The sequence below is a fragment of the Solanum dulcamara genome, chromosome 12, assembly GCF_947179165.1.
Source record: "Solanum dulcamara chromosome 12, daSolDulc1.2, whole genome shotgun sequence".
Taxonomy (NCBI): domain Eukaryota; kingdom Viridiplantae; phylum Streptophyta; class Magnoliopsida; order Solanales; family Solanaceae; genus Solanum; species Solanum dulcamara.
Window position 1 is genome coordinate 33,604,275 of NC_077248.1, and position 27,958 is coordinate 33,632,232.

General features: G+C 38.4%; 1 protein-coding gene across 3 annotated transcripts in view; it reads right to left on the reverse strand.

The window, feature by feature from the left end:
• LOC129876348 (potassium transporter 7-like) overlaps positions 1-27,544 on the reverse strand; it is a 31,727-nt gene extending 4,183 nt beyond the window's left edge. Inside the window, exons 1-8 of one of the 3 annotated variants that reach the window (XM_055951759.1) lie at positions 26,872-27,543; positions 14,445-14,673; positions 14,098-14,346; positions 13,884-13,934; positions 13,002-13,262; positions 2,092-2,144; positions 1,819-1,933; positions 1,253-1,507 (exon numbers count right to left, since the gene is read on the reverse strand). In XM_055951759.1, the coding sequence (XP_055807734.1) occupies positions 1,253-1,507; positions 1,819-1,933; positions 2,092-2,144; positions 13,002-13,262; positions 13,884-13,934; positions 14,098-14,346; positions 14,445-14,673; positions 26,872-27,162 (1,504 nt within the window). In that variant the 5' untranslated portion in view covers positions 27,163-27,543. Of the gene's footprint in view, positions 1-1,252; positions 1,508-1,818; positions 1,934-2,091; positions 2,145-13,001; positions 13,263-13,883; positions 13,935-14,097; positions 14,347-14,444; positions 14,674-26,871 lie in introns of all 3 variants that reach the window. The other 2 variants (XM_055951760.1, XM_055951761.1) reach the window with 2 other exon arrangements.
• Between the last annotated feature and the right edge of the window lie 414 nt (positions 27,545-27,958).

Below are 27,958 nucleotides of genomic sequence, written 5' to 3' on the forward strand. Positions count from 1 at the left end.
TATTAATAGATCCGAATGGATCAAACCTATAACAAAGTCTTATCATCATTCAGACCCTTAAAATACTTGATATGTTATTTTTGAATATTAAATTATATAATTATTATCAAACATTTTACCTCCAATCTCCATCTTCATCTCACCTCTCTTGTCAGTATTTTTGCACTAAGTTCATCGGATGTCCAGATCAGCCAAATGAGGCAGCGTAGTCTGATATTTGATGGCCTAAATAGGGCCCAGTGGGTGAATATGGCATATCAGAGAATGGCGGATATGGAAGACCGCTGATGGAACTGGAGGTTCTGACAATGAAGTAGGAGAGGTGGATTTTATGGATTGGGAAAACAAACGAATTGAAAACTGAATCTATTCCCTAAAAAACTGGATTCGGGATAAGCTAGATGCTCAAGTGAAAAGGGAGGAAAAAGAGGAAAATTTGTATAGAGATGCACCCATTACAAAAATGTACCTGAGATATTAACCAAGATGCCGACGATGACACTAGAAAGAGGCATGATGAAAATTTTTGTGAAATCTAATGGGATTGTTATGTCCACAAACTGGAAAGAAGTTGTGCAAATTGCAAAATATGATTCAATGAAGTCAAATAGGAAATCTAGAACTTAACCTCTTGTTCACATCTTTTGACTTCTTCTTTTCAGTTGTATCATTCTTGTGTATTTGATTGTACAAGAATAGGTAGGTTATGATTTATTTTATTTGTTTTAAGATTTTCTATAATGTTGTATCAATATAATAAAAAAAGGGCAGCCCGGTGCACTAAAGCTCCCGCTATGCGCGGGGTTCGGGGAAGGGCCTGACCACAAGGGTCTATTGTACGCAGCCTTGCCTTGCATTTCTGCCAGAGGCTGTTTCCAAGGCTTGAACCCGTGACCTCCTGGTCAATATAATAGTTAATTATTATTTAGTTTGAATTATATTTAACAGGCTTAAATGTGTATACATTATACTCATTCAGATACTAAAAAACAAACAGTCTATTATTCAGTGTACAGATGCAAAACAACAATTGATATTTAGATGTTCATTCAAATTCAGACGTCTTAATCTCAATGAAAACAAATGGGGCCTTACTGAAAAATAAATATCAAAACCTTCAACATATGCACCAGATACATCCAAGATTCTAAGTAGTATTAATTAGGGGAAAACACCACAAGAAAAGAAACAAAAAGTAGCAGCAAGGACATAAGTATAACTAAGTTCTAATGAATGAGGAACCAGGCATTACCATAAGCATTTCCAATCTCATATATGCTTGAGATAGAACAAACCATCACCAAGGACAATGAGAGAAGAAACCAATTCATCACCGGGATATATATCTGACCCATGAACTTTCGAGATGTATGAATAATTTTAAGGCGAGGAAAGCAGCCTAGGGCTGTGGATTGTTTAATGCAAGAGAAAGTTGCAGTGGTCATCGCTCTACTGGCAATCAATGCAGCTACATTAGCAATCAAGAAGACGGGCCAGAAAGCTCCACCTGCATCATGATTAGAAATTTTCACTAAAAAACTTGGTTTCTTACTCCTTTTGGATTCATAAACTTTTATCACTGAAAGAATAGAGATTAAGAAATCACTTGCAAGCATAGAGATTAAGCGAGGGTCTTTCGGAAACAGCCGCCCTACCTTTCCAGGTGGGGGTGGGGGTTAGGTCTGCGTACACTCTACCCTCCCCAGTCCCCACATGGTGGGATTATACTGGGCTTGTTGTTGTTGTTGTAGTGTTATCATTTTTTTCCATAGCAAGTAAACAAGGGCTATAAGGATAAGAACAGAACCAGAAATTTACTTGGCACAGAAGAGAAGAAAGCCTGTGTTGTGTCAGCATGGTTTTCCATAAGATAAGCAGCTTGACCAAGGTAACCCAACAGAAGGCATGGCAGCACAAGGAACACAAAGGTAAGCTGTAAAAAAGAAGTTTGATACTCAATAAATGTCTATGAAATCGGGGGAAAAAAGAATTATCAAGAATATAAAAGGAATAGGTATAATTATATCGATACACCCCACTCCACCCCCAACCCCAGCCACAAATCCTATCACCAGATCTGCTGCTGCATACCTGGACTGATCTCACAGAAAAATAACAAAGATCTGCAAACATTGCCTCGGAACCTGAGTTTTAGAAATGATGATCAGCTTTATATCCCAGTAAGTAGAAGGAAATAATGATATTATAGAACAAAAGAGTTTACCCCCGCACCCCCCAAAAAAAAATATAAGATTGAGGAATTATATATATTCTTAAAATTCATGGAGAAAAAAAAGAAGAAAATAGAGACATTCTTACAGACACACACTGAAGTATATTTCTTTGGAAGGCCAAGAAAATGTCAACAGTTAAGAAAAACATGTGATATAAAAGGTGAGTATAAGATGTCTTCATCCAAGTGGAGAAAACGCACCAAGAAATTATCATGGCTAATATCTATGCCAAGTGGAAACGTTTAAGCAATTGATCTAAATCTCAAAAGAGATGTGGGGAGTCAAAATTTATCTGACAAGTGTTTCATCTGCATAGTTGTCCTAAAAATCAAGTGTACATTTCAGCTAAGAAAATGGAAGAGCTGCACCAAACTTTGTAGACCAAACCCTAAAACTTAGTTCTTGAAACAGAAAAAATCTGAAACATAAAAAAAAATTACCAGTACAAATGCAGGGTTATGGGTTTACCCCAAGACCACAAACCAACTCAGAGACAGGCTTCATCTCCTTTTATTGCATACAGTGAACCAAAACTCAGCTTTTATTGTAACTCATTGCCTGTTTGGTCAAGCTTTTGGGAAGGCAAAAGTGTTTCTTTCTTAAAGTGATTATTTTAGAGTTGAGGTGTTTTAACCAAACTTTTAGGAAATTAAGTGTTTTTGAGAAGTGGCAAAAGCTGTCTTTTCATAAGCTGAAAAAAATAATTTTTCCCTGAAGCACTTTTAGATCCTTGGACAAGCATAATTACTGCTTTAAAAATTGATTGACCCAACATATACTAATACTCTCCAAAAGTACTTTTTGAAAAAACACCAAAAAGCATTTTTCAAAGTAAGCAAATTTTGGAAGCTTGACCAAACAAGCTAACCTTACAAAAGTTCAAAGGCCAAATAAAAGCACTTGAAAAAAGGGTTTGGACAAGAAAGGAGAAAATGATTAAATGTGAATAGCCCTGATTGCTCTAGTCCAGAACTCAAGAAGGCCTAGACAGGTGAAGATTAAAAAGGACTATTTAGTGATATTGCTATACCTTCGATCTTCACACTCACATTTTCAAGAATGATTTTTAATTTATGGTACATATATAAATTTCCTCTGCAATTCTTTGAGATAAATCAATTGTCATATCGCCTAATGATTGGCAACTCAATGGCCACATCCACTTCCTTTCTGTTGAAATGTACAACAGGTGTAACAATCACGAATCATGTGCAGTTGAACTCGAAAGTGGGTTCGCTGTGAAGCTTGCCTTAGATACATCTCAATGGGATAAAAGAGTTAGGGGTCATAAAAGCGCGAGTTCAGGATTCAACTGTGCCTTTTTTGGATAAAACCCAAGGGGACAAAATCGTGAGGCCCTAAAGGTTGGATCAGAGAGGACAATACCATGGCAGTTGGGCCTGAGTCGTTACACGCAGTATCAAAGCTGGTACCTCCACTAGTACAGTGGTGAAGCAAACCTAAGTGAGGACTGAGGACGCTGAATCTCTCAGGATGTGAGTCAGACAGCCCGTAGACTGTAGATTCTTAAATTTGAAAGGGAGTTTGCAGTAAAGTTTACCTTGAGTAGATCACACATCAAAATGGGAGGGAAAAGTTAGGGGTCAAATGACAAGTTCAGGATTTAGTTGCCGAGGTGCCTTTATGGTCAAAACCAAGGAGACAAAACAGTGAGACTGCAATGGTTGAGTCGTAGCAAACAATATGATACGAATGCTCCTTTACGGACTTACTCTAGAAGAAAATCTAGACAAGCATGTGGAGATAATCTATCTTAGTTTCTTTGTTTTAAATAGAATAAAATATAAGTAGTAATTAACTATAGTAGTTATAAGAAGCAGTTATTACCAGCAGCAGTTATCTACAGCAGTAAGTGACTTTATCTCTATCTGTTAGGAGTTATCTTTATGTTTAGTATAAATATGTGTAATTAGGAGAATTATGTAAGAGAAAAAGTATTATCATTATCTTTGTATCTGGAGATTTGTCCACTCCATACGGACATCTTTATTGGTTAATGCAGTGTTTAAGATCCTTGCACTTTATTTAACCAGTAAGCTTTCATTATCATCTCGTTTTCATCCTAGTTTCTATCATTTTGGTATCAAAACAGCAAGATCCCGAATGGTGGTATCTATACATTCTTCTAACGAACCGCCACCACAACCAGTCACAAATCATCCTAGTGAGCCCTCTAATGATCAAATTTTCCAGCAATTAACGTTTATAACATCACGTTTGGAAGCATTAGATGCAGCCGTGAAGGCTCAATCTACTGGTACTCAACTTGATGCTAATCCTGGTACATCTGTTAAAGGAAAGGGGCCAGAATGTAATAGAGGTCCTCGTGATACCAGAAGGTCTTCTTGGGTCGGATGCTGATGTTGATGTGGATATGCCTTGGTGGTTGAAGAATCCATCTCATAGACCACACACAAAGATGGAATTTCCTCAATTTGAAGGAGGAGATCCTCGTGATTGGATTTTGAAGGCTGAAAAGTATTTTCGGTATTATCAAACTCCTGATGATCTAAAGGTAGATGTTGCAGCCATGTATTTGGAGGGAGATACGCTTGATCTCTTTGCCTGGATTAACAGTGAGCGTACACTATTGTATTGGGAGGACCTTGTTAAAGCTTTACAAGAGAACTATGGACCTGCTGAATTTCAGAATCCAGATGAACATTTATATAGCATTCGACAATTGGGCACAATACAAGAGTATCGCCAGGAATTTGCAAAACTATCTGCCCGAGTCAAGAATTGGCCAGAACATTGTCTTTTGGGGGTGTTCCTTACTGGGCTTAAAGAAGAACTCAAATCAGATGTGAGAATTCATAAGCCTAGAACTGTTTATAAAGACATGCACCTTGCAATGGAATTTAAGCAAAAAGTGGGTTGCAATCCTGGGCATAAAGGGTCTCAATGGCCAAATTTTCCACAATACAACACAACCCAAATTGGTTCTGCACGCGAAGTTCCTTACCAATCAGTAGGCAACCAACTCGTATCACGAACCAATCCAAATTTTGCACATATGTCTCCTCGTCCTTCTCCGAATCGTGCTTGGGAAATAGAGAGGCAGAATCGCGTAGCCAAAGGACTCTGTTTTAGGTGTAATGAAAAATTTGCACCAGGCCACCGTTACAAGACAGCATCTCTCACTCTTATGGAGACAAACAACAACATTGAAGGTGGTGAATCTGTGGAACAAGTGCCAAGTGACATTGTTGATGGGGATGCAAGCACGCTTGACCTTGCTGAAATTTCATTTCATGACTTTTTAGGTAACACAACAGGCACAGCGATGAAACTTCAAAGGACCTTAAATGGACGCAAGGTGTTGCTTCTGGTTGATAGTGGGTCATCCCACAAATCTCTGAAAAAATTGTTGAAGAATTACAGTTGCTGGTTCAAGTTGTGCCCTATTTTGGAGTCCGGATCGGCAATGGAGATATCTACGTTGCAACCGCCTGTGCCAAAATCTTGTTGTGAAATTCCCTAGATTAACTATTGATCAAGACTTTTATCCTTTCTCTGTTGGAGGAGCAGATTTGGTGCTTGGAATTAAGTGGCTTGCTTCTTAAAATACAGTCCAAGCTAATTGGAATGAGATGTTTTTGATTTTTAATTTAAATGGAAAAAGATATAAGCTTTAGGGGGTTCCACAAGAATCAAATGCACCAGTTGCTTTCCAATATTTCTCCAAGGAGGCTGATACGTCAGGTAATTCTCTACCCGTTGATATTCAGAGCTTGCTTCATAAGTTTGAATCAATTTTTGAAGAACCTAATGCCCTACCACCTTTTCGTCAACACATCCACTCCATCCCTTTGATTCCTAACTCAAAACCACCCAACATCTGTCCCTACCGTTATCCTTACATCCAAAAAACAGAAATTGAAATACAAGGGTCTCAATTACTCCAAAAGGGTTTTATAAGGTCAAGTACCAGTCTGTTTGCTAGTCCTGTCCTTCTCGTCAAGAAAAAGGATAATACATGGCGTATGTGCATTGATTATAGAGGTCTCAATCAAATCACTATTCCAGATAAGTACCCAATTCCAAATATTGATGAGTTTCTTGATGAATTGCATGGGATCGTCTATTTTTTTGAAGATTGATTTGCGTTCTGGTTACCACCAGATACGTGTCAATCCTGTAGACATTCATAAAACTGCTTTCCGTATGCACTCTAGTCATTATGAATTCACTGTTATGCCCTTTGGTCTCACTAATGCTCCTTCTACGTTCCAATGTGCTATGAATGATTTGTTCAGACCACATCTGCGAAAAATTCATTCTTGTATTCTTTCACGACATCTTGGTATACAGTCAGACCTTTGAGCAACATATTAATCACTTGAAACTTGATCTCCAACTTCTCAGAGATAATCGTTTCTATGCCAAAACTTCTAAATGCTTATTCGGGCAAATCCACATTTCTTTTTTGGGTCATGTAATTTCAAAAAATGGGGTTGGTGTTGATCAGGATAAAGTTCAAACTGTCTTGGAGTGGCCAGTACCAATTAATGTGAAAGAGTTACGTGGATTTCTTGGGTTAACAAATTATTATCACAGATTTATGAAAGGTTATGGAATGATGGCTCGACCATTCACTGAACTTACCAAGAAAATTGCTTTTCAATGGTCGAACTCAGCTGAGAATGCTTTCCAACTTCTAAAGCAAGCCTTAACAACTGTTCCGGTACTACAACTTCCAGATTTTACTCAACCATTTGTGGTGGAATGTGATGCCTCTTAAGAAGGAATAGGGGCTATTCTTCTTCAGCATGACCATCCTATTGCTTATTTTAGTAAGGGACTTTCTTTTTCTAGTCGTTTTGAAGTCTACTTATGACCGTGAATTGCTTGCTCTGGTCCTAGCTTTGCAGAAATGGAAACACTACCTCCTGGGCCATCATTTTATGTCCGAACAGATCACTGCAGCCTCAAGTAGCTCATGTCCCAGCGTATTACCACTAATGAGCGGCAAAGATTATTAATGAAATTGCTTCCCTTCGACTTCACAATTGTTTACAAAGCTGGGAAAGACAAGTTGGGAGCTGATTCTCTTTCAAGGAGGCCATTAAATGCTGAATTTCTGGCTCTTGCTATTCCTGTACCAATGGACTTTTCGAATTGGCAAGATGCTCTCCAGGCAGACACATATACTCGTGAGATTGTTCAAGCAATCCATCAAGACCCCTCCTTACAACCAAATTTTCACCTTGGGGATCAGAAACTTTATTTCAAGGAAAGGTTGGTTGTTCCGGATCAGTCTTCTCTTCGACAAAAGCTTCTCTCAAAATCCCACGACACACCTTCTGCCGGACATGGAGGATATTTGAAAACATTGAAGCGCCTTTCCTCCAACTTTTTCTGGCCAAGGATGAAGCATGATGTTAAAATCTTTGTTCAGAACTGTTTAGTTTGTCAACAAGCCAAATACCAAGCTCTAGCACCTGCTGGACTTGTACAACCCTTGCCTATACCTGATAGAATATGGGAAGATGTCTCACTTGACTTCATTGTAGGACTTCCCAAATCTGGTGGTTTTGATACAATTTTGGTTGTCGTAGATCGTCTCAGCAAGTATTCTCATTTCATCCCACTTTCTCACCCATATACCGCCAAGATTGTTGCTAATGTTTTTTGCAGAGAAGTTGTGCGTCTTCACGGCATTCCTCGGTCAATTCTATCTGATCGGGGAGGTTATCTTTCTCAGTGCTTTCTGGCATGAACTTTTTCAACTTAGCCAAACAAGGCTAAGAACTTGTTATGGAGCAGCCTCGTACATGGAGTAAATATTTACCATGGGCAGAATTTTCTTTTAACACGGGCTTCCACTCATCCACAGAGACTACCCCATTCAAGGTTGTTTATGGTAGAAACCCTCCATCCATTTCTCCTTATGTTCAAGGAGAAGCACGCATTGCTGCACTTGAAGAACAACTTTTGAATCGGGATGCCATGCTGAAAATTCTGAAGGATAACCTTTTAAAAGCTCAAACTCGAATGAAACAGCAAGCTAATTCTCATCATCGAGAAGTTACCTTTCAAGTTGGAGATTGTGCCTTTCTACGTGTTCAACCTTACCGTCAGCGTTCTTTGGCTCATCGCAGGTGCGAAAAATTGTCACCTCGATTTTTCGGACCATATAAAATTGTATGATGTGTTGGACCTTGAACTGGAGCTACCTGCTTCCTCCAAAGTCCATCTGATTTTTCATGTATCTTTGCTACGACCAGCTCATGGTCAACAATCAGTTATACCACCAGCCCCTCTTCCTCTTACTGAAGATTGGGAACTCACCATATCTCCTGCCAAGATTCTTGCACATCGATGGGTCAAAGAAGCCGGTGCTTCTTCTTTGGAACTGCTAGTTCAGTGGGTTGACCGTCCGCTTGAAGAAGCTAGTTGGGAGAACTATGATCTCATAGAAGATCAGTTTGCTTCTTTTCGCCTTGAGGACAAGGCGACTTTTCAAGGGGGATGCACTGATACGAATGCTCCTTTACGGACTTACTCTAGAAGAAAATCTAGACAAGCATGTGGAGATAATCTATCTTAGTTTCTTTGTTTTAAATAGAATAAAATATAAGTAGTAATTAACTATAGTAGTTATAAGAAGCAGTTATTACCAGCAGCAGTTATCTACAGCAGTAAGTGACTTTATCTCTATCTGTTAGGAGTTATCTTTATGTTTAGTATAAATATGTGTAATTAGGAGAATTATGTAAGAGAAAAAGTATTATCATTATCTTTGTATCTGGAGATTTGTCCACTCCATACGGACATCTTTATTGGTTAATGCAGTGTTTAAGATCCTTGCACTTTATTTAACCAGTAAGCTTTCATTATCATCTCGTTTTCATCCTAGTTTCTATCACAATACCTTGGCAGTTGGGCTAGGCCGTTACAACAGGTCACGTGATTTACTTAATACTTAATTAAATTTGCTCAACTTACAATAGATAGAGTTATAATATGCAAATTGGATTTCTACGCAATCAGAGGTGTAGCTTAGTAGTCAATAAAGTGGAACGAAAATTGTACGTCTCAAGTTCTAATTCCAGCAAAGGTAAAAAATATTAGGTGATTTCTTCTCACTTGCTTAAGCCTTAGTTGGCATAGTTACCCGGTACATGAGTTGATGGGAGGTAGCAGGTACACAGTGGACTAGTCGAGATGAGCACAAGTTGGCCCGGACATTGTCATAAAGAATAGTTGGATCTACAACAATATTTAGAATGGAGTAACGGCGAACCAAAGAACTATCATAATGTTACTGAGTAACACGACTAAAATTAGCACAATGTATTACCAAGAACTCCAAGTTTGAGTTTGAGTTGCAAAAGGCACCAGGTTCACATAAATCATCTTTTTTGGAATTATATTTCCACAGATTATGCATATACAATGTGAAGATCAAATGGAGAGCCTTGACTAAGGACAAGGCCCAGAAATTAGGGGCAAAAGTTGTTGGCAATGGGGGCATAGACGAGTAGCAGAGATGTGAATAGTATGTGGTCTGCGACAATGACGTGCATTAGGGAGGCAGCTAGAGAGGTGCTAGGGGTCTCGAGAGGTTACTCTGGTAGACACAAGGGGTACTAGTGGTGGAATGAAGAGGTCCAAGAGAAAGTAGAAGCCAAGAAAGCAGAGTATGTGAAGCTAGTGGAAAGCAAGGACGAAGAGGAGACAAGAATGAATAGAGAGTATAAGAAGGTGAAAAAGGAGGTGAAATTGGCGGTTACGACAGCAAAGACGACAACGTTTAGATGTTTGTATGAAGAACGTGCGGGGACAAGAAGTTGTAGAGGCTAGACAAGGTGAAAGAGAGGAAGGCTCGTGACTTAGACCAAGTGAAGTGCATCAAAGACGAGGAAGGCGTAGTATTGGCGGACAAGGCACATATTAGACAGATGGCAGAGTTACTTCCATAAAGGCATAAACTCTTGAATGAAGAAGGGGACATGAACATCGTGCTTGGTGATCTAGAGCACTCCGAGAGTTGCCGAGATTTTGCATGTTGCAGGTGTGTAAGGTTTGAGGAGGTGAAGGAGGCTATGCATAAGATGAATAAAGGAACAATGATCGGGCCATACGAAATCCCAGTGGAATTTTGGAAGAACCCGGGCAAGGAAGGCTTAGGTTGGCTTACTAGGTTGTTTAATACCATTTTTAGGACGAAGAAGATGCCCAAAGAATGGAGGTGGAGTACGATGATTCTATTATACAAGAATAAGAGGATATCAAAATCTGCAACAATTACAGGGGTATCAAATTGTTAAATCACACTATGATACTTTGTGAGAGAGTAGTGAAAGCGAGGGTAAGGAGGAGTGTGTCTATTTCAGAGAACCAATTTGGATTCATACGAAGGAAATCAACTACAAAAGTCATTCACCTTTTGAAGAGGTTGTAGGAGCAATATAGGAGGAGGAAGAGGGACTTACAGTCCGTTTGGATTGGCTTATAAGTTGCTTATAAGTTGTTTTCAGCTTTTATGAGTATTTGGCGGGCCAACTTAAAGTCATTTTGTGCTTAAAATATGCCCAAAAAAATAATTGGGTCTGTTTGACTTAGCTTATCTAAAATAGCTTATAAGCTTAAAACAACTTATAAGCCAAAAAAAATAAGTTGGTTATCCCAACTTATTCTTTTTTAGCTTATAAGCAATTTTCAGCTTATAAGTTGCTTAAAATAAATTAAGCCAAACAGGTACTTACAAATGGTGTTCATACACCTAAAAAAGAATATGACAAAGTCCTAAGGGAGGTTCTTTGGAGATGCTTGGAGGCTAGAAACGTGTTGGTATCTTACACTAGGGTGACTAAGGATATGCATGATGGTGCTAAGACCCGAGTCAGGACTGTGGAAGGAGATTCAGAACACTTCCAGTCGTGATGGGTTGCAGTGCACCAGATATCAGCTTTTAGCCCTTTGTATTTGCATAGACGATGGATGTACTGACGCGACACATTCAAGGGGAGGTGTCATGGTGCATGTGTTTTGTGGACGACATAGTACTAATAGACAAGACGCGAGGCAACATTAACGCGAGACTAGAAGTTTGGAGACAGACCTCAAGTACTTGGAGTGCAAGTTCATTGACGTCACCCATGAAACAGACGTAGACATGAACGTGGATATGAGGCTTGACACACAGGTCATCCCCAAGAGAGGAAGTTTCAAGTACCTGGGTCAATCATACAAGGTAATGGGAAATTGATGAGGATGTCACAGATTGTATTGGGGCAGCGTGGATGAAATGGATACTCGCAACGATGTTATGTGCGATAAAGAATGCCTCCAAGATTTGAAGGTAAGTTCTACAGAGTAGTGGTTAGACCCACTATGTTATATGGTGTAAAGTGTTGGCCAGTCAAGAACTCCCATGTTCAAAAGATGAGAGTAGCAAAGATAAGAATGTTGAGATGAATATGTGAACATACCAGGAGAGATAAGATTTGAAATGAAAATATTTGGGTCAAGGCAGTCCTATTTGGGAATCTCTGGATCTATGTTGATTTTCAACTCCCCGGAGCAGTTTGTACTATATTTACTAGTGCAAATCGATTCACTAAACTAGTTAAAAGCCTTATTACCCAATTCCACCAGTGTGTAATACATCCAATATTCTCAATATTAAACGCTTTTAGCAAGCCAAAGCAATGGACCCCGTGGAGGATAAGATGCAGGAAGTGAAATTGAGGTGGTTTGGTTCGGACATTTAAAGAGAAGATGTGTAGATGCCCTGTAAGGAGGTGCGAGAGGTTGGTCATAGTGAGCTTGAGGAGGGATAGAGGCAGGCCTAAGAAGTATTGGAATGAGGTGATTGTGCAGGGCATGGTACAACTTCATCTCACCTAGGACATAACCCTTGATTGGAGGGTGCAGAGGTCGCGAATTAAGGTAGAAGATTAATAGGTAATCGGACGTAATGCTTTCCATTTGCGGAGTATTAGTATTATTCTTGTATTTTTCTTATTCATAGATTTGTATTTCTTTACCCTCGGTTATTGTATTATCTTGTTGTTTCTGCTTATTGCTACTGCCTTTTTTACATCTTTCCTTGAATCAAGAGTTTATCGGAAACAACCCCCCTAGTCAAGGTAGGAGGTAAGGTGGTACACTCTACCCTCTCAAACCCCACTTGTGGGACTACACTGGGTTTGTTGTTGTAATGCGAAGAAAAGAAAAATTGCATATTCTAATCACAAATTGCATTATAGGGTAAAAAGGAAAGGAAAACTGGAAGCAACGTTTAGTCCAATGAAAGATGTTAAGAGCATCTCATCAAGAAGATAATCAACTTTCTTAGAGGAAGTAACTTAGGGGCGGTATCCATGGTAAGTGCAAGTCTTTTGTTTCTTTCTAAAGCTGACACAAGTTCATCCCACTGCCCTATTTTCAAGGGAGTTCTCTTTAACTAGCACCTCAAGGTCTCATTTGTCAGTTCCGGAACTTACTTTTTTCTGCAAAAGTGAATAAATTTGCAGAAAGAAGCTAGTGAAGTAAGCTTGCAAATACATCTCACGCTGTAACAGTACATGCAAAAATAAAGTCCAAATATAAGAACGTGAAGCTCGTTGAGTTTCAAAATCTTCTTAATGAAGAAAAAAAAACACATGTATTCACTCAACTAATCACAAGAACAAACAAAATAAAAAAGGAACATATAACAGTGCATTTTTTGTGTGTAATTCCGATTACAAGCTTAGTGTCAACTATCGGAAACATCCATTGTCAAGAGTTTACCTGTTGCACAAAGAAGGCAGCCCCCAAGTGAGTACCACGCCTTTGTTGAATTGCGCTTAAAGTAATAGTATATATGAACTGGATTAAATGCCTTCCAAACCCTATAATCATACTTAACAAGGTTGTAGACGCCAATGCCACCCAGGGAACAGAACCATACGAACAAAGCAGGACCTACGAAATGCCCCATTTTACTTGTCCCATACTTCTGTACACTGAACAGAATTACAAGAAATGCCACTGAGATCATCACAACTTGTTCTGCAAAGACATCAGAGTATAAGAAATCTAACTACTAAAATGACTTTGAGTGCATAACGATATCACACAAGGTAGGAAGAGCACATCATATCCATCCTATCATCTAAGTCAAACGTTAAACCTAACACCTCATGGTACAAGGTATAGCATCTTCAACTCAGTGTTGTCAGTCGAAATTATCAGGGTTCACATATCTGTGCTTTCTTAGCAATCTTGAGCATAAAATGTACGAATTCTCAATGATCAAAGCGATGCAGAATGTAATATAATCACAAATTCCTTTCATTACTGAGCTAGGCAATGTCAATGATGTTAATACCTCATGTGCACATAGCAAACTGCATTTAAGAACAATCACGGACCATTCCCTCAGTTGGTGCATGTCATCCGTCAATGTGGCACACTAATCTTCCTTGTGTCATTACAATTGTAATGGATGTAGCAAAGGAATGATACAATAGAAATTATGAGCAAACTATTTACCAGAATACTGTATTCAGTTTATAGAAAGCATGCTGAACTGATAGAGAATTAAAGGATCAAAAGACTTGCAGATCACATAAATTCCAAGTAGTGAACAATTCTTTAAAGGTTCGTGCTCAATAAGCAAGATGACATTACCTTGCTTAACCCCAGAGACTCCAACTCTTAAGCCACCAACAGCAGACATTACTGCATCAACATAGTTGAAAGAAACTTAAACCTCAGAAAGGAAAAAATAGCCAATTCATTCAGAAGAAAAGGACCTTTGAGGACCAAAAGGCAGTATGTACCCCTATTCCCTCAAAAAACATATTTAACAGGTAAAAAAAGGTTTTAAAAGGGCTACAGATACCTGACATAGCAGGTGTAACAACTCCATCAGCTATCACCATAGCAGTACCAGCAAGAACTAACATCAGAAGCAGCTTTTTCAATGTCAATGAAGCTTCAAGTCTTTCTTTTATTTTTAAAGACCTCTCAAGTTCTGGTGATGGCACCTTCAGTCTGAAGCCTGATACTCGAGCATCTGATGGAAGTTGGTTTGGAAGAAGATTAACCTTAGCATGCCTACAAAGCAATGAGTACAAAGCAAAAGTACCACCTGCAGTTATTAACCAAAGTCATTGAATGAATCAGAAGACACAAAATATGGAGCATAATGATGTAATTCAACTTGCCAAATTTCAAATGTCAGCTCACCTTCACCATCATCATTGGCCCAAAGAACAATAAGAACATATTTAATCAAGGAAATGAGGATTAAGGTGTACAAAACCAAGGATAATGCACCAAGAACATCTTCGTTGCCATTGACAGGGGCCTTACTGAACATCACACTGAAGGTATATAAGGGACTTGTCCCCACGTCCCCAAAGACAACTCCAAGAGTCTGAAAGGCCAATAGGACTTTCCTACCTGCTGAAACATCCTGCAAATACACTTGAAATTAGTCACTAGTTCACTCTGTACTCTGAAATGAATGCTTATTAAATTTCACAAAATAAAAAGAAAGGCCAGGTGTCATTAGCGATACAGACAAGACGACTATTTAATGTCTTTTTTTTTGTGACAAGATCAAAAAAGGGGGAATTCATCGTCACAAACATCAATCTCATCGGTGGTAATCCAATCGTCACTGCTTGTCCAAGTTGCCCAGCTCATGTGAAGGAAAAATTGCAAAAGTTAATGTTTAAGTGTTGATTTTGCTTGTACTATGGTCTATGGAGGATTTTGTGCTAACTACTGCAAATACACTAGAAATTAGTCACTAGTTCACTCTGTACTCGGAAATGAATGCTTATTAGATTTCACAAAATAAAAAGAAAGACCAGGTTTCATTAGAGATACAGACAAGACGAGTATTTAATGTCTTTTTTTTGTAACAAGATCAAAAAAGGGGGAATTTATCGTCACAAACATCAATCTCATCGGTGGTAATCCAATCGTCACTGCTTGTCCAAGTTGCCCAGCTCATGTGAAGGAAAAATTGCAAAAGTTAATGTTTAAGTGTTGATTTTGCTTGTACTATGGTCTATGGAGGATTTTGTGCTAACTACTTATTAGTGTTTAATTTAAACATTTACTTTTATATATTGTCTCTGTGCAAGGTTTATTTTGGTCTTTCTTTAAAAAAAATGTGCTTCACTTCGTTGAAGCAAGCACTTTGCTTCAACAGAAGCAGGGCCCTGTCACTTTTTCTCGCTTCACTCTCCCCAAAACACTGATACAGAGGTTCATTTAGTATTCTCCCTCAGGAAAGGACCTCCACTGAATGAAGTCAAAGAAAATAGAAACCATAAATGAGGTTGGAAGAACAAGAGAGATAAAACTAGAATGTACTCAGAGTTTTCTCAAGTTAGGTATACGTTTGATAAGCATATCCATACCTTGTGTTGCCAAGTATGGACTCAAGGCAGATTCGTGCAAGCTCTAGGTCAATGAATATCATGTGAAGATCCTTCTTCCTATAAATTTTATCATTCTTAACAAAAGTCAGTAGTAGATCTAGCAAGCATAAATCCGACCTAGCTCAAGCCTATAGTCTATCAATCTTTCCCGAAATTTCGTTGAAGTGACTTATAAGTTCAATATTATGACAACTCCTATAACTTTGAATCTGCTTTGCTCTGGTATATCAGAACTAAGATATACTTTCTTCACTCATTTGGTATTTCTCAAATGAGTGCACATAGAGATGCCACTTTCAATGGTGGATGTAGACATTGTCCCTAGTGTTAAAGTAGCATTGAATTTCGCTTGGAAACTGGCAAGTTTCTAGTTTCCAAATAAGTGGTACCCTTTCTTTAGATACTGGTAGGTCAATTAAGTTGCCTAAATTTGTTCTTTATCTGCTGCTCTATAGCTGTCTTTCTTGCTTCATCTTCGACTTTCAGAGTTGCGAACTAAGGGGCAGTTTGGTAGCTGGATAGGAAATAAGTTATCCATGTATTTAATTCCGTATAATTCATACAACGTTTGGTAAGTAATTATGAAATAAGTTATTCCTGTATAAAATTAATACAATATTTGGTTGACAATTTAGAAACCCGCATAACTAATAGATGTATAAGTTATAGGAAATCTATGTATTGTTTTATGTTGGATAGAAGGTGGAATAACTAATACATGTATAAATAACTCATGAATAAGTATTCCCTACATAATGAATAGTGATGCACCCCCCTGGCCCCGTGCCGCGACACCCTCGTCTGTCGAACTTGGGTTGACCAAGTCAAAGTAGAGTTCAACCGGGATTAGAATTTCAACCCTACTATTATAAATATGTCTTTTTGATGACGTTTTTAGGGTTACGAATTATTATTAGGGATTACCCTTAGTAATAGAAGTTAGGGATTCTAACTAGCATAGAGTTTTCAGCATTCTTAGCTTTTTAGGGTTTATTACTGTTTTCTTAGAAGACTATTGTGGAACGAACAAGATACTCTTACAAGAGTTGCATTAATCAAAAGCTTTGCTTACTTTCTTTTACATTTATGTTTGTTAGTTCTTTAAATTTCTTTAGTTATTATTTGCAACAAGTTATGAATAGCTAAACTCATAACAAGGGTTATGGACCTTAGAGTAGGGATGATGATGATAAATTATTTACATTAAAACCTTCATGATCATGAAGATTTTAGAGTAGGAATGATGATGATAAATTGTTTACATTAAAATCTTCTCATGAAAGGGTGATCAATACACGTTCTTTCGTAAAGATTGTTTTTTAATGGTTACAAACATTAAGAACTCGCATGTATTTTGGCTTGCTTGACTAAAGAAGTTAAGATTAGTAAAAGAATCATTAACATTGATTTGGAGCTACCAACCTCTATCTAATAGCTTGAGCTAGGATAAGATAGCTAACCTGAGGCATGTGATGAATGAACAAATTAATTTGACACCCAAGTATTGACGTGGACATAGGGTGATATTCTCTTAATTGAGCTGAGAGGCTTTAGGAGACTTATAGATTTGTCAGTTTTGCACAATGAACACACCTGAATGAGTTGACAGTAAATTATCTGCTTGAATTCCAATATCTAAGAACTGTAACCCTAGTTCGTCTCTAATTCTTGGTCACAAACTCATTAGTTAGTTGGTTAATAATTCCTCATTTAAAACCCCCAACTTCAATAATAGTTACTAGTTTGACTTTCAATAGGAAATTATAATGATTTCTCGCTGGGGCGTCAGTGCACCTCCTTTTCACATGTCCGAATCATCTCAATTTTGATTCCTCATCCGCCACAGAGGTCACTCCACCTTCTCCAAGGCAACCTCATTTCTAATCTTGTCACTCAGAATATGCCCACAAATCCATCTCAACATCCTCATCTCTACAACATGTATCTTCTGAACATAAGAGTTTTTGATTGGCTAGCACTCCACTCCGTGCAATAAGGATGGCCTAACCACCACTTTGTAGAACTTACCTTTAAGTTTGGGTGGTACTTTCTTTATACACAAGACTCCAGCGACAAGCCTCCATTTCATCTCTATCGTACCAATGTGATATGTGACATCATCGTCGATGTCCCCTCTACCCTATATTATAGACCCAAGATACATAAAACTCTCTTGGGGATAGTCTGTGTGGCAAGCCTTACTTCCACATCTGCTTTATCCAACACAACACGAATTTGCACTCCAAATATTATTTTTTTTTTGAGATAAGGGTAACTGCGTATTCACAAATAGCTCATCATTAAAAAAAATGATGAGCATAGGTCACTTACAATCTCATCAGAGCACTTCAAAAACTACCCCATGGGAGATTATAAATTGCCTATGAAATCAACAAAAAGTTCTATATCCCCCACCATATCCCGTTTACACCAAAAATACAAAAGACTAAGACAATTCATTCTAATCTTCTGAATGTTGGTTCTCTTACCCCTGAAACATCTAGCATTCCTTTCTTTCCACAGAGTCCACCATATGCAAGCTGGGATTAACTCCCACCAGTCTTCAGCAAAGTCTCTTCTTCCTATCTCCTTCTAGCTGTCTAGTAAGTCCTTAGTGGTCTATGGAATTACCCAGCACACACCAAGGATACAAAAAAACATGTTCCATAGGTTAGCAGCAACCTCACAGAGAAGGAACAAATGCCCATTGAATTCAACATCTTGGTCACACATAAAGCACCTTGAACAGATCTGTCTACCATTCTTCTGAAGCACTTCATGTGTTTAGCAGGCCCTTCTGTACACCAACCAAGCAAAACATGAGACCTTTAGAGGTATTTTTATCTTCCAAATTAATTTCCATGGCCAGATTCAGCTGTGCTTGGCCAGCATTGCTACTACAGTAGCACGAATTTACTGTGAACACTCCTTTACTTTGTAATCTCCATATAGGCTTATCAAGTTCAATTGAAGTACCAGGGGAGGCATTTAGAACCTGAAATAGGTTAGTGACTCTATCAATCTCCCAATCAGTGAGGGCTCTTCTGAACAAGAAATTCCAACCCTGGGGGCTCTTCATCTGAAGATTGTGTCCTTGCTCTGTCGGCTGAGCAAAAACAAATCTGGAAACAGTACTTTTAGACATTCTTCTCCAATCCATAGATCATTCCAGAAATCAATTTTCCTGCCATTTCCCACCTTTAGTGAAATGTTACCTTTGAACTGTGGCCATAGTCTTCTGATGATCTTCCATACACTACACCCAAATGATCCCAAAAACTCCTCAGTGGACCAATGGCTTTGCGCGCCATATTTCTCAATGATGACTCTCTTCCACAATGGCAACTCTTCAGTGCAAAATCTTCACAACCATTTCTGAAGAAGACAGGAGTTCTGAAGGCTTAGTCTTTTTATACCCAGCCCCCATGCATTCTGTTGAGAGTTAGTATGTCCCACTTGACTAGCTTATAGCCTCTGTTCTCTCTGTTACCACTCCAAAGGAAAGATCTTCTAAGTTGATTATTCTTCCTCTCAATGCTCTTTGGGATAGGAAATAGACTCATCATATAGGATGGGAGTGCATCTAGGACTGATTTGACCAGTGTCAACCTTCCTCCCAAAGAGAGGTATTAGCCTTTCCACCTTGCTAGTTTCCTGCCACATCTCTCCAAAACTTCATTCCACACTTCTATGTCCTTATTGTTTTCTCCCAAAGACATGCCCAAATACTTTGCAGGTAGTGTTGTTGTTTGGCATCTAGATTGCAAGCTAGCAACTGCATGTTACTTACATGATTAACTGGGTAGAGGAAACTCTTTTGCCAATTAACATGGAGCCCAGATATACCTTCAAAGATGGTGAGAATTTCTCTGATGTGTCTGATTTGTGTCACCTCAGCCTCACAGAAGATCAAAGAGTCATCTGCATAGAGTAGATGGGTAACCCCATTCCTTTGATTTGCTCCATTCCTTTAGCTTTTGTTTGAGCATATTCTTAGTTTGACACTAAGCTTAAAATCTGGGCATCCATCCACCAAAAATTCATTCCACCAAACTTGGATCAAATCAGTGAAACCCTCCACCTTGAGCCACCAGTTCTCAAACTTGAAGTTTGACCTTTTCTGTTCCCAATTTCCACATTCTAACATGATAGGGAAATGATCAGAGAGCACACTAGGTAGCAACTTTTGTTTGATAGTTTTGAACTTTTCTTCCCATTCCATAGAAAATAAGAATCTATCTAGTCTAGCTGCGCTGGGGTGATTAAGGCCTCTAAACCAAGAAAAGATCCCACCATTAAAATGGGGGTCATTTAATTCCATCTCTTGTATCCACCTTGAGAAGTCAGACATAACAAAAGAGACTCTGTTACATCCTCTTCTTTCTTCCATGGTTCTGTTGGTGTTAAAGTCTCCACAGGTGACCCAAGGACTATAAGGTTCTGACTGCAGCCAATTCCTCCCAGAATAGTAGCTTCTCATTTCTAGTATGTGGAGCATACACTCCAATGAGGTACCAAGTAAAGAAATGATGAGTTGATACAAACTCATAGGTAATGGAATATTGGCCAATTTCAACCAGGGTCCCACTCCAAATTCTACTGTCCTACATCACCAGGATCCCCCCACAACTGCCCTCAGCCTCTAGGTAGCCACATTTACATGACCATAACTGCCTTGCCATTGCTTCAATTTCCTTACTTATCTTTGTTTCTTTAAGGCAGTAAACATCAGCCTTCCATTTTTGCATTAAACTCTTTACCATAGTTCTTTTTTTTTGGTTGTTTAACCCCCTTACATTCCATGTCAATAGATTAACTTTCATTTAAAAGTTAAACTCAAGTTCCTCCCCTACTTCTACTACCTTCCACTTCTTCATTAAAGCTGGATTTTAGGTTTTTCAATACATTTTTCCCAATTCCTCTGCTCTTTGGAGTAGACACTGCCTTCCCAGGACCCTTATTATCTAACAACGATTTTCTCTCATCAATCTTCATTAACAATCTATGGTTTCCTTCTCAAATCCTTTGAAAGCCATCCCCATAAGTATTGCTCAGTTCTAAGATATGTGAATTAACCCAATTTGATGCTTCTGTCTCAATAACTTCTTGAGAAATTGGAAGTTGAATATTGACTGGATCAGCATCATGGATCTGTTGTATCTGCGAATTTTGTTCTGTCTCTTGCGTGTCATTGGCTATTCTAATTTCAGATTATTTTCCTACCTTGACGCCGTCAATCTCCTTTGATTTTGTTCTGGGAGTCTTTTCCTGAATGTTAGAAAAAATTCTCGCCTCCCCTTCCTTTTGCACCATCGTATCTTTCTCCATCTCAGTTTCTGTTTCCTAGTTCATGAAGGCTTGCAAAATCTTACATGCCAGGTCTTTAAGTTCTATAAGACCTTTATCCCCTTCTATGTGCCTCTCACGTGGAATGCCATTGTGACTTATGGTCTTTTTAGCCTTATCAGCTGAACTTGGATGTTTCTGTTGTTGAGTAAGTTTTGGGCCCTGGTTTAAAGAGAAAAAATCCTTGCCCAATTTAGACTTCAAATTTAAATTCAAAGTGGGCCCAAACCCTTTATCTTTTTCTGACTCCTCACGTGGCTACATACTGACACCCCCACCTACCCTTCTATTATCCTCTGGATTAAAAAAATATAAATTCAAAGTGTGTCCAAACCCTTTAGCTTTTTCTGACTCCCCGTATGGTTGCATACTGACATCCCCACCTACTCTTCTATTATCCTCCGGATAAAACCTCGGGAACTATTGGTTGACAAAAATCAACTTCTCTTCTTCTCCGATAGCAAATCTCGCCGGCAATTCTGTTCACAATTGCATCGAATAGGAGATTCCGGCATTCGAAATGGTCACCTCCTTCGAAATCCTCAACCCGTCGCCATCAATCCTGATTCTCGCCCATTTAAGGTGATTTCTTAGTTGTGTCTCTTCCTCCATTTCGACCCAACCCCCGCAAAAATCTCTAATGGCTTTGAAAGTTATCTGCGACCATAGATGTATTGGAAGACCTACAATTCTAGTCCAGGTCGAACTCGGTCCATTCTCTCTGTTTGTGGCAACTATCGTTGGTATCCACCAATGCAATTGGATTTTTGGGTTGTTCCAAACCCAATCCCCTGCAAACACTTGTTTCGCCATGTCTCGTTGCAAACTCGATCAAGAATTTTCCATCTCCCATCTCATAAGTATTCAAACCATGTGTTTGTCTCCAGATCTTATTGGTCAATCTCGTCACTTCAGACAGCGTGGGTAACCTCATATTCCTTCCTTCAAAGCTTCCAACTAAACTTCTCTATAGGACTTCATTACAGGTGCTTGAGGCATCATTAATGCAAATGATTTCCTTTTCCTTCTCCTTCATTAAAGTTGTTTAGCATTAACTCCATCCCCTTTCCTGTTTGACCATTTAAAGCTCCTAATAGCCTCTCCAAAAAGGATATTAATATCCACTAGTCTCTGCTTTGTTCTGTTTTCCACCACTCTATGACTAGAGAGGAATCTCCCTATTTTGTCCGCAAAAATGTCCCATCATGAGTTAAAAGTCAGCTCCGGGATGATGATAGCGAACCTCTTTCTACCCCTTATACTTATCAAGCTAATATATCAGTCGTATTTGTTGAAGTTCCTGCCACATTAAATTTCTGAAAGAGACTCTGTTTTCTTTCATCTCCTAACCAGATTTCCTTTTTTCTTTGAAGCTTCACGCATGACTGAATGATCCAGATCATAGATCTCTTATTGAACGAAGTTTTTGTGATGGTGTTTCTGCTCCTTTCCATCCAGTCGTACCATTCTCCGGTCATTCATGGATTCTCTCGATGGCGAAAGACTTAAAGCCTATAGCAAAGTGAATAGAATCCTCCATAGTAGAGGAAGATTTACCAGATAAAAGGTAAGGGATGGAGGTTCCCAGTGATCAGAAGGACCATCGGAAGGGAGAGGTTGCGCAGGGCCTAAGTAATTTCTTTAAAGTTGTGCCTAATTTGCACTCTAAATATTTCGTTTTGGTCCTGCTCAACCTAAACCCTTTAGACACTAGAGTTTGTCTCCAAACCTCCAACCTAGAATTAACTTTGTTCCATGTTTCATCAATCAGTACTATGTCCTCTGCAAACAACGTACACCATGGAACCTCCTCTTGAATAGACTACGTCAACTCATCCATCACCCAGGCAAATAGGAAAAGGCTAAGAACTGATCCCTGATGTAGCCCCATCTCAACTAGGAAGTGTTTTGAGTCTTCTCCCACTATTTTAACCCGAGTCTTAGCTCCATCATATATGTCCTTTCTCGCCCTAATATAAATCATCGGGACACATTTAGCCTCGAAACACCTCTGAGGACATCCCTCGAAACTGTAAAAGGCCTTTTTAAGGTCAATGAACACCATATGTAGGTCCTCTTCCTTTTCCTATGTTTCTCCACCTATCTCTGCACAAGATGAATGGCTTCGGTAGTCGATCTCCCCAGCTTGAATCCAAATTGATTCTCAAAAAAGGACACCCCACTCCTCATCCTCATCTCCACCACTCTCTCCCAAAACTTCATAATATGGCTTAGTAATTTGATACCCCTGTAATCGTTACAATTTTTGGATATCACCCTTGTTCTAGTACAATGGAACCGTTGTACTCCACCTCCCTTCGTCAGGCATTTTTTTCATCTTAAAAATCGTATTAAACAACCCAACCAACCACTACATACTTGCCTTGTCCGTGATCTTCCAATATTTCATCGAAGTCTCATCTAGTCCGATCGCTCTTCCCCTGCTCATCCTATTTATAGCATGTTTTACCTCCTCAACCCTAAAACATCTACGGTACCCAAAATTCTAAAGTTCTTCAGAGTGCATCAATTCACCAAACACAATGTCTCCATCCCCTTCTTTGTTTAAGAGTTTGTGGAAGTATGTTTGCCATCTTTGCTTAATGGAGGTCTCTTCCACCAACACCTTGTCTTCCTTATCCTTGATCCACTTCACTTGGTCCAAGTCATGAGCCTTTCTCTCACTCACTTTCGTGAGCCTATACAATTTCTTATCCCTACCTTTGTCCCCTAGCTTGACATACAAGAATTCGACAGTTGTCGTCTTAGCAGTCGTAACCTCTAACTTAGCTTTTGTCTTTGTTGTCTTATAAACTTCCTTAAGTATCCGCTTTTCTTCCTCGTCCACACACTCCACCAATTTTGTATATGCAACCTTCTTTACTTCCACTTTGCCTTGGACTTCTTCGTTCCACTACTAATCACCTTGATGATCACCAAAGTTACCCCTCGATAACCTAACACCTCTGTAGCTGCTTCCCTAATGCAACTAGTTGTCTTATCCCACACATTGTTCTCATTCCCACTACTATTTCAGGCCCCCATACCAATCAACTTCTCCCCCATCTCCCAAGAAAGAGAAGGGGTCAAGCCATCCCATTTAATCCTCAGTCGGTCATATAAGGTCTTGTTCCTCTTATCCCTCTTAATCTCCAAGTCCATCATCAAAAACTTGCATTGGGTAGAAAGATTCTCACTTGAAATAACCTTGCAACCCTTACAAAGGCCTCTATCACCCTTCCTAAGGAGTAAGTAATCAATCTGAGTCTTAGCTACCGTGCTACGAAAGGTAACCAATTGGTTTTACCTCTTCGAAAAGCACGAGTTAGTAATTACCAACTCAAAAGCTTTAGCAAAATCCAAAAGTGAAGCTCCACCTCAGTTCCTCTCCCCAAAACCAAAGCCTACATGAACATCATCAAAGCCACTAGAAGTTGCCCAAATATGGACATTAAAATCTCCACCAATGAAAATCTTCTCGGTGTTCGGTATACCTCTCATTACCTTTAAAAACTTTAAGGTCCTAAACATGTCATTACATTTCTATTTTAAGGGTAAATGGAAAACTTTAAAATTAGAGATTTCTCGGATATAAAAATGTGTCATTCCTTTTAAAACATGTTAAAAAGGAAAGAGTTTCACATAAAATGAAACATGGGTAATATTTATGCATTCATACTTTGATCAAATCAACAAACGAGGAAAACAAGAATATTTCAATTGATGTACGAAACAACTAATTCCTTCAAAGCATCCACTTTTCCTCTCCTTCCACATGACCCATAATATGCATAATGAGATTGTTTCCATACCTTTTTGTGATTCTTATCTAGCTTCATTCCAGCCCAACTCTTGAAAAAGAAAAACCATGTCAACTTCCCAAAGATGGCCCAGTTGATGTTAAAAAGTTAAAGGAACATATTCCATAACGTCCATGCTATTTTCCAGTGCAAGCACAAACGACCAATCATAACATAATGGCACTGCACTCTTACACTCTTAAAAGGCTTCTCCATTTTCTGTTATAGAAAATTTCCATACCACTCCTTTTTGCTTCAACATATTTTTGCACCTCCTCATTTCAACATAATACCTGTGAAGTGTGCTTGAAGTCTAGGTCATAGACACACCCAGAACTTCACTACATTCATTATATTTGTAACTTGTCATTTCCTTCCCTAGGATATCTGTTCTAACTTCTATATCATGGTTTCCCTCCATTAAATTGCTGATAAATGCTATTTTTATGCCCTTCAGTGTCTACGGTAGAATTCTCTGTTGCATGATACTTTTCTCTTTTTCTGCTTCACATCTAGGACTACTAGTCCAAGTTGAGTGGTTAAGTGTTTCTCGTTGTATGACCTTGCATTCTTTACATGTGATCCTATCAATTCTTTATTAAGGATGAAGTCTGTTTGGCGATAGTTCTCTCCATCTTATATTTTAGTAAGTGCAGTTCCCTATTAGTAAAGAAAGTGTTACCTAAAACTAATTATCTATTGATCAGAAAGATGAAAAACTAAATTATTGGCTAAGGCAAACTCTAGAAGAGCATTCATTCTTCATTCATGGTGCCATAAGGTAATAAACAATACTCTGAGATGCATGTGCATTCAAGGATGACCAAAAACATCAAATTAGAAAGTGATGCAATAACTATTATTGGGAGGAAAACAAAATTTAGCAGATAAGAAAAAAAGAATAGCTTACTAATAGAAAACATAAACCTAAATAAAACTGAGGATAAGAGAGAATCTATGTGGGCTATATTAGCTACTGTACTGACTTTAACATAACTTTTACTTATCAAAAAATAATAATAACCAGATTGAGTATTTTGCTTCTATGTATACCTGCAGAAAAGTTAAATTCACAATAATTTGGCACCTAGATCCAGTTCAACAATTTGATAGTTCCATCCTTCTTTGCTTTAGAAATACTTCACTGTCTTGTTCCTTTCTTCTAACCTTCATTACCCTCTATCCATTTTGTTTTTCCTCTTTCTGCCTATCAGTGTTAGCATTCTTGGGGGTCGGATAAGCTTCACCGCCCACTGCATTATAGTTCTCTCCTCATAGTGAAAACATAAAGCATCTAAGGGGTCATTTGGTAGAGTGTATTAGAAAAAATAATGCATGCATTAGCTTTGTGTATTAATAGTACTTTGTTTGGTATACTTTTTCATGCTATGTATAACTAATGTTTGCATTAGTTATACACTTTATTGTGTGTTGAGGAGTGTATTACTAATACATGGAAATCCATAGTATTAGTAATGCAAGGGGATTTAATGCATGCATTAGCATTGTTAAAGACTCAATTGTTTTACATCTTTTTCCACCGTATTTGTGGAGGGTATCTTTGTAAATAAATATTTTTATAAAAAATTATGCAATGCATGTTATTTTGAATACACCAAACCAAACAATGCATACGAAATAATCTCTATATTATTAATGCAAGCACTACTAATACAAGCATTACTAATACACTCTATTTAGCATTAATCTTATACACCCTACCAAACGACCCCTAACAGATTCTATAGCATGTTGATTACATAAGGAGGTGAAATCAATGCACAAGTAAGGCCTTAACTGACAAGCCTCAGTTCTGGGTTAGTTAAAGTTGGATATAGGACAAATAAAATAAATACCATTTGTTTGGGGGAGGTTACCTGTTTATCTTAAAGTCATCTATATGGGCAATATCCCTTCATCAACAAATAAAGGTCATCTATATGGGAAATTTATGACACGAGAAGAGGTTCTAGAAAGTAAATACAATAATTTCCCAAAAGAAATTATGTTGAACACATAATTAAGTGAACAAAAGGTTAATGCAGTTCACACAATTCATCAACAATAACTCACATCAAAGTCATTCCGTTGAGCACCGGGGACTTCAAGAGCATCAAACGAATCAATCCGAGGACCAGTACGGATCAGTTTCTTCATGGCATTATCATCATCATCATCAGAGTCCAAGTCCAAGTCATTGTGAGGCGTTGAACCATCATCGTCGTCAGCAGGACCATGGTCACCACTATCCATATCTGAATCATACTCATCCTGAAACACCCACCGTGATTCAATCGAATCTATAGCCGTTAATCCGCCATTATTCTCTCTATTCTTCTCCCTCTCCGATCCCACCTCCACCATCTTGAAAATGTTCTGCCAACTTGCGTATAAGATTTACATGTAGATTTGATACTATAGACAAATCGTTCTCACAGGTTCTTCTCGTACAATTCAAAAATGAATCAGAAGCAACTGAACATTCCTTCTTCTATGCATCTTCCTAAACGCATATGTATGCATTTTACAGAGGATTGAATCGAAACCCTAGAAATTTGTAAAGGATTTGGATGAGATTTTACAGAGATTTGGGTGTATGGAGTGCTATATGTTTTTGATTTGCTTTCAACAGATCAAAGCAGTTTGTTGGGGTTGGGAGGGGGTGCCGTTTTTTACATTTGCTTAGAACTAGGGGCGTTCATGGTAAGCTAAATAACGAATTACCATATGAAAATCCAAATTTTTGTACCTCCAAATACATACCCCGAGTATATAATTATAAATATAAATATAATTCGTATATATTATTATAATACTAGTAAATATTACTTTACTCTATTATATAAGCCAACAACATCTAAAACGAACACAATAATAAAAAATTGTTTCAAAAGTAATGCAAATTGTACTGTTTTTAGCCCACTTCATTAAACATGCAATTATACTAAATGTGATTTTTTGGTCCTTCTCTTTGAACACATGTGCTATATATGAAAACCCATGTATCTCTTTTGTTACATGCAACAGTAGCGGTGCAGTAGCATTATCACTTTAATTTCCTTTTTCATTCTCATTTATGTCTCCTCTGCTTTTGTAACTTTATCTATTTTTAAGTGAGTTTAATTTATTTTCTTTCGGAGTTTTTTTAATTGCATTCCGC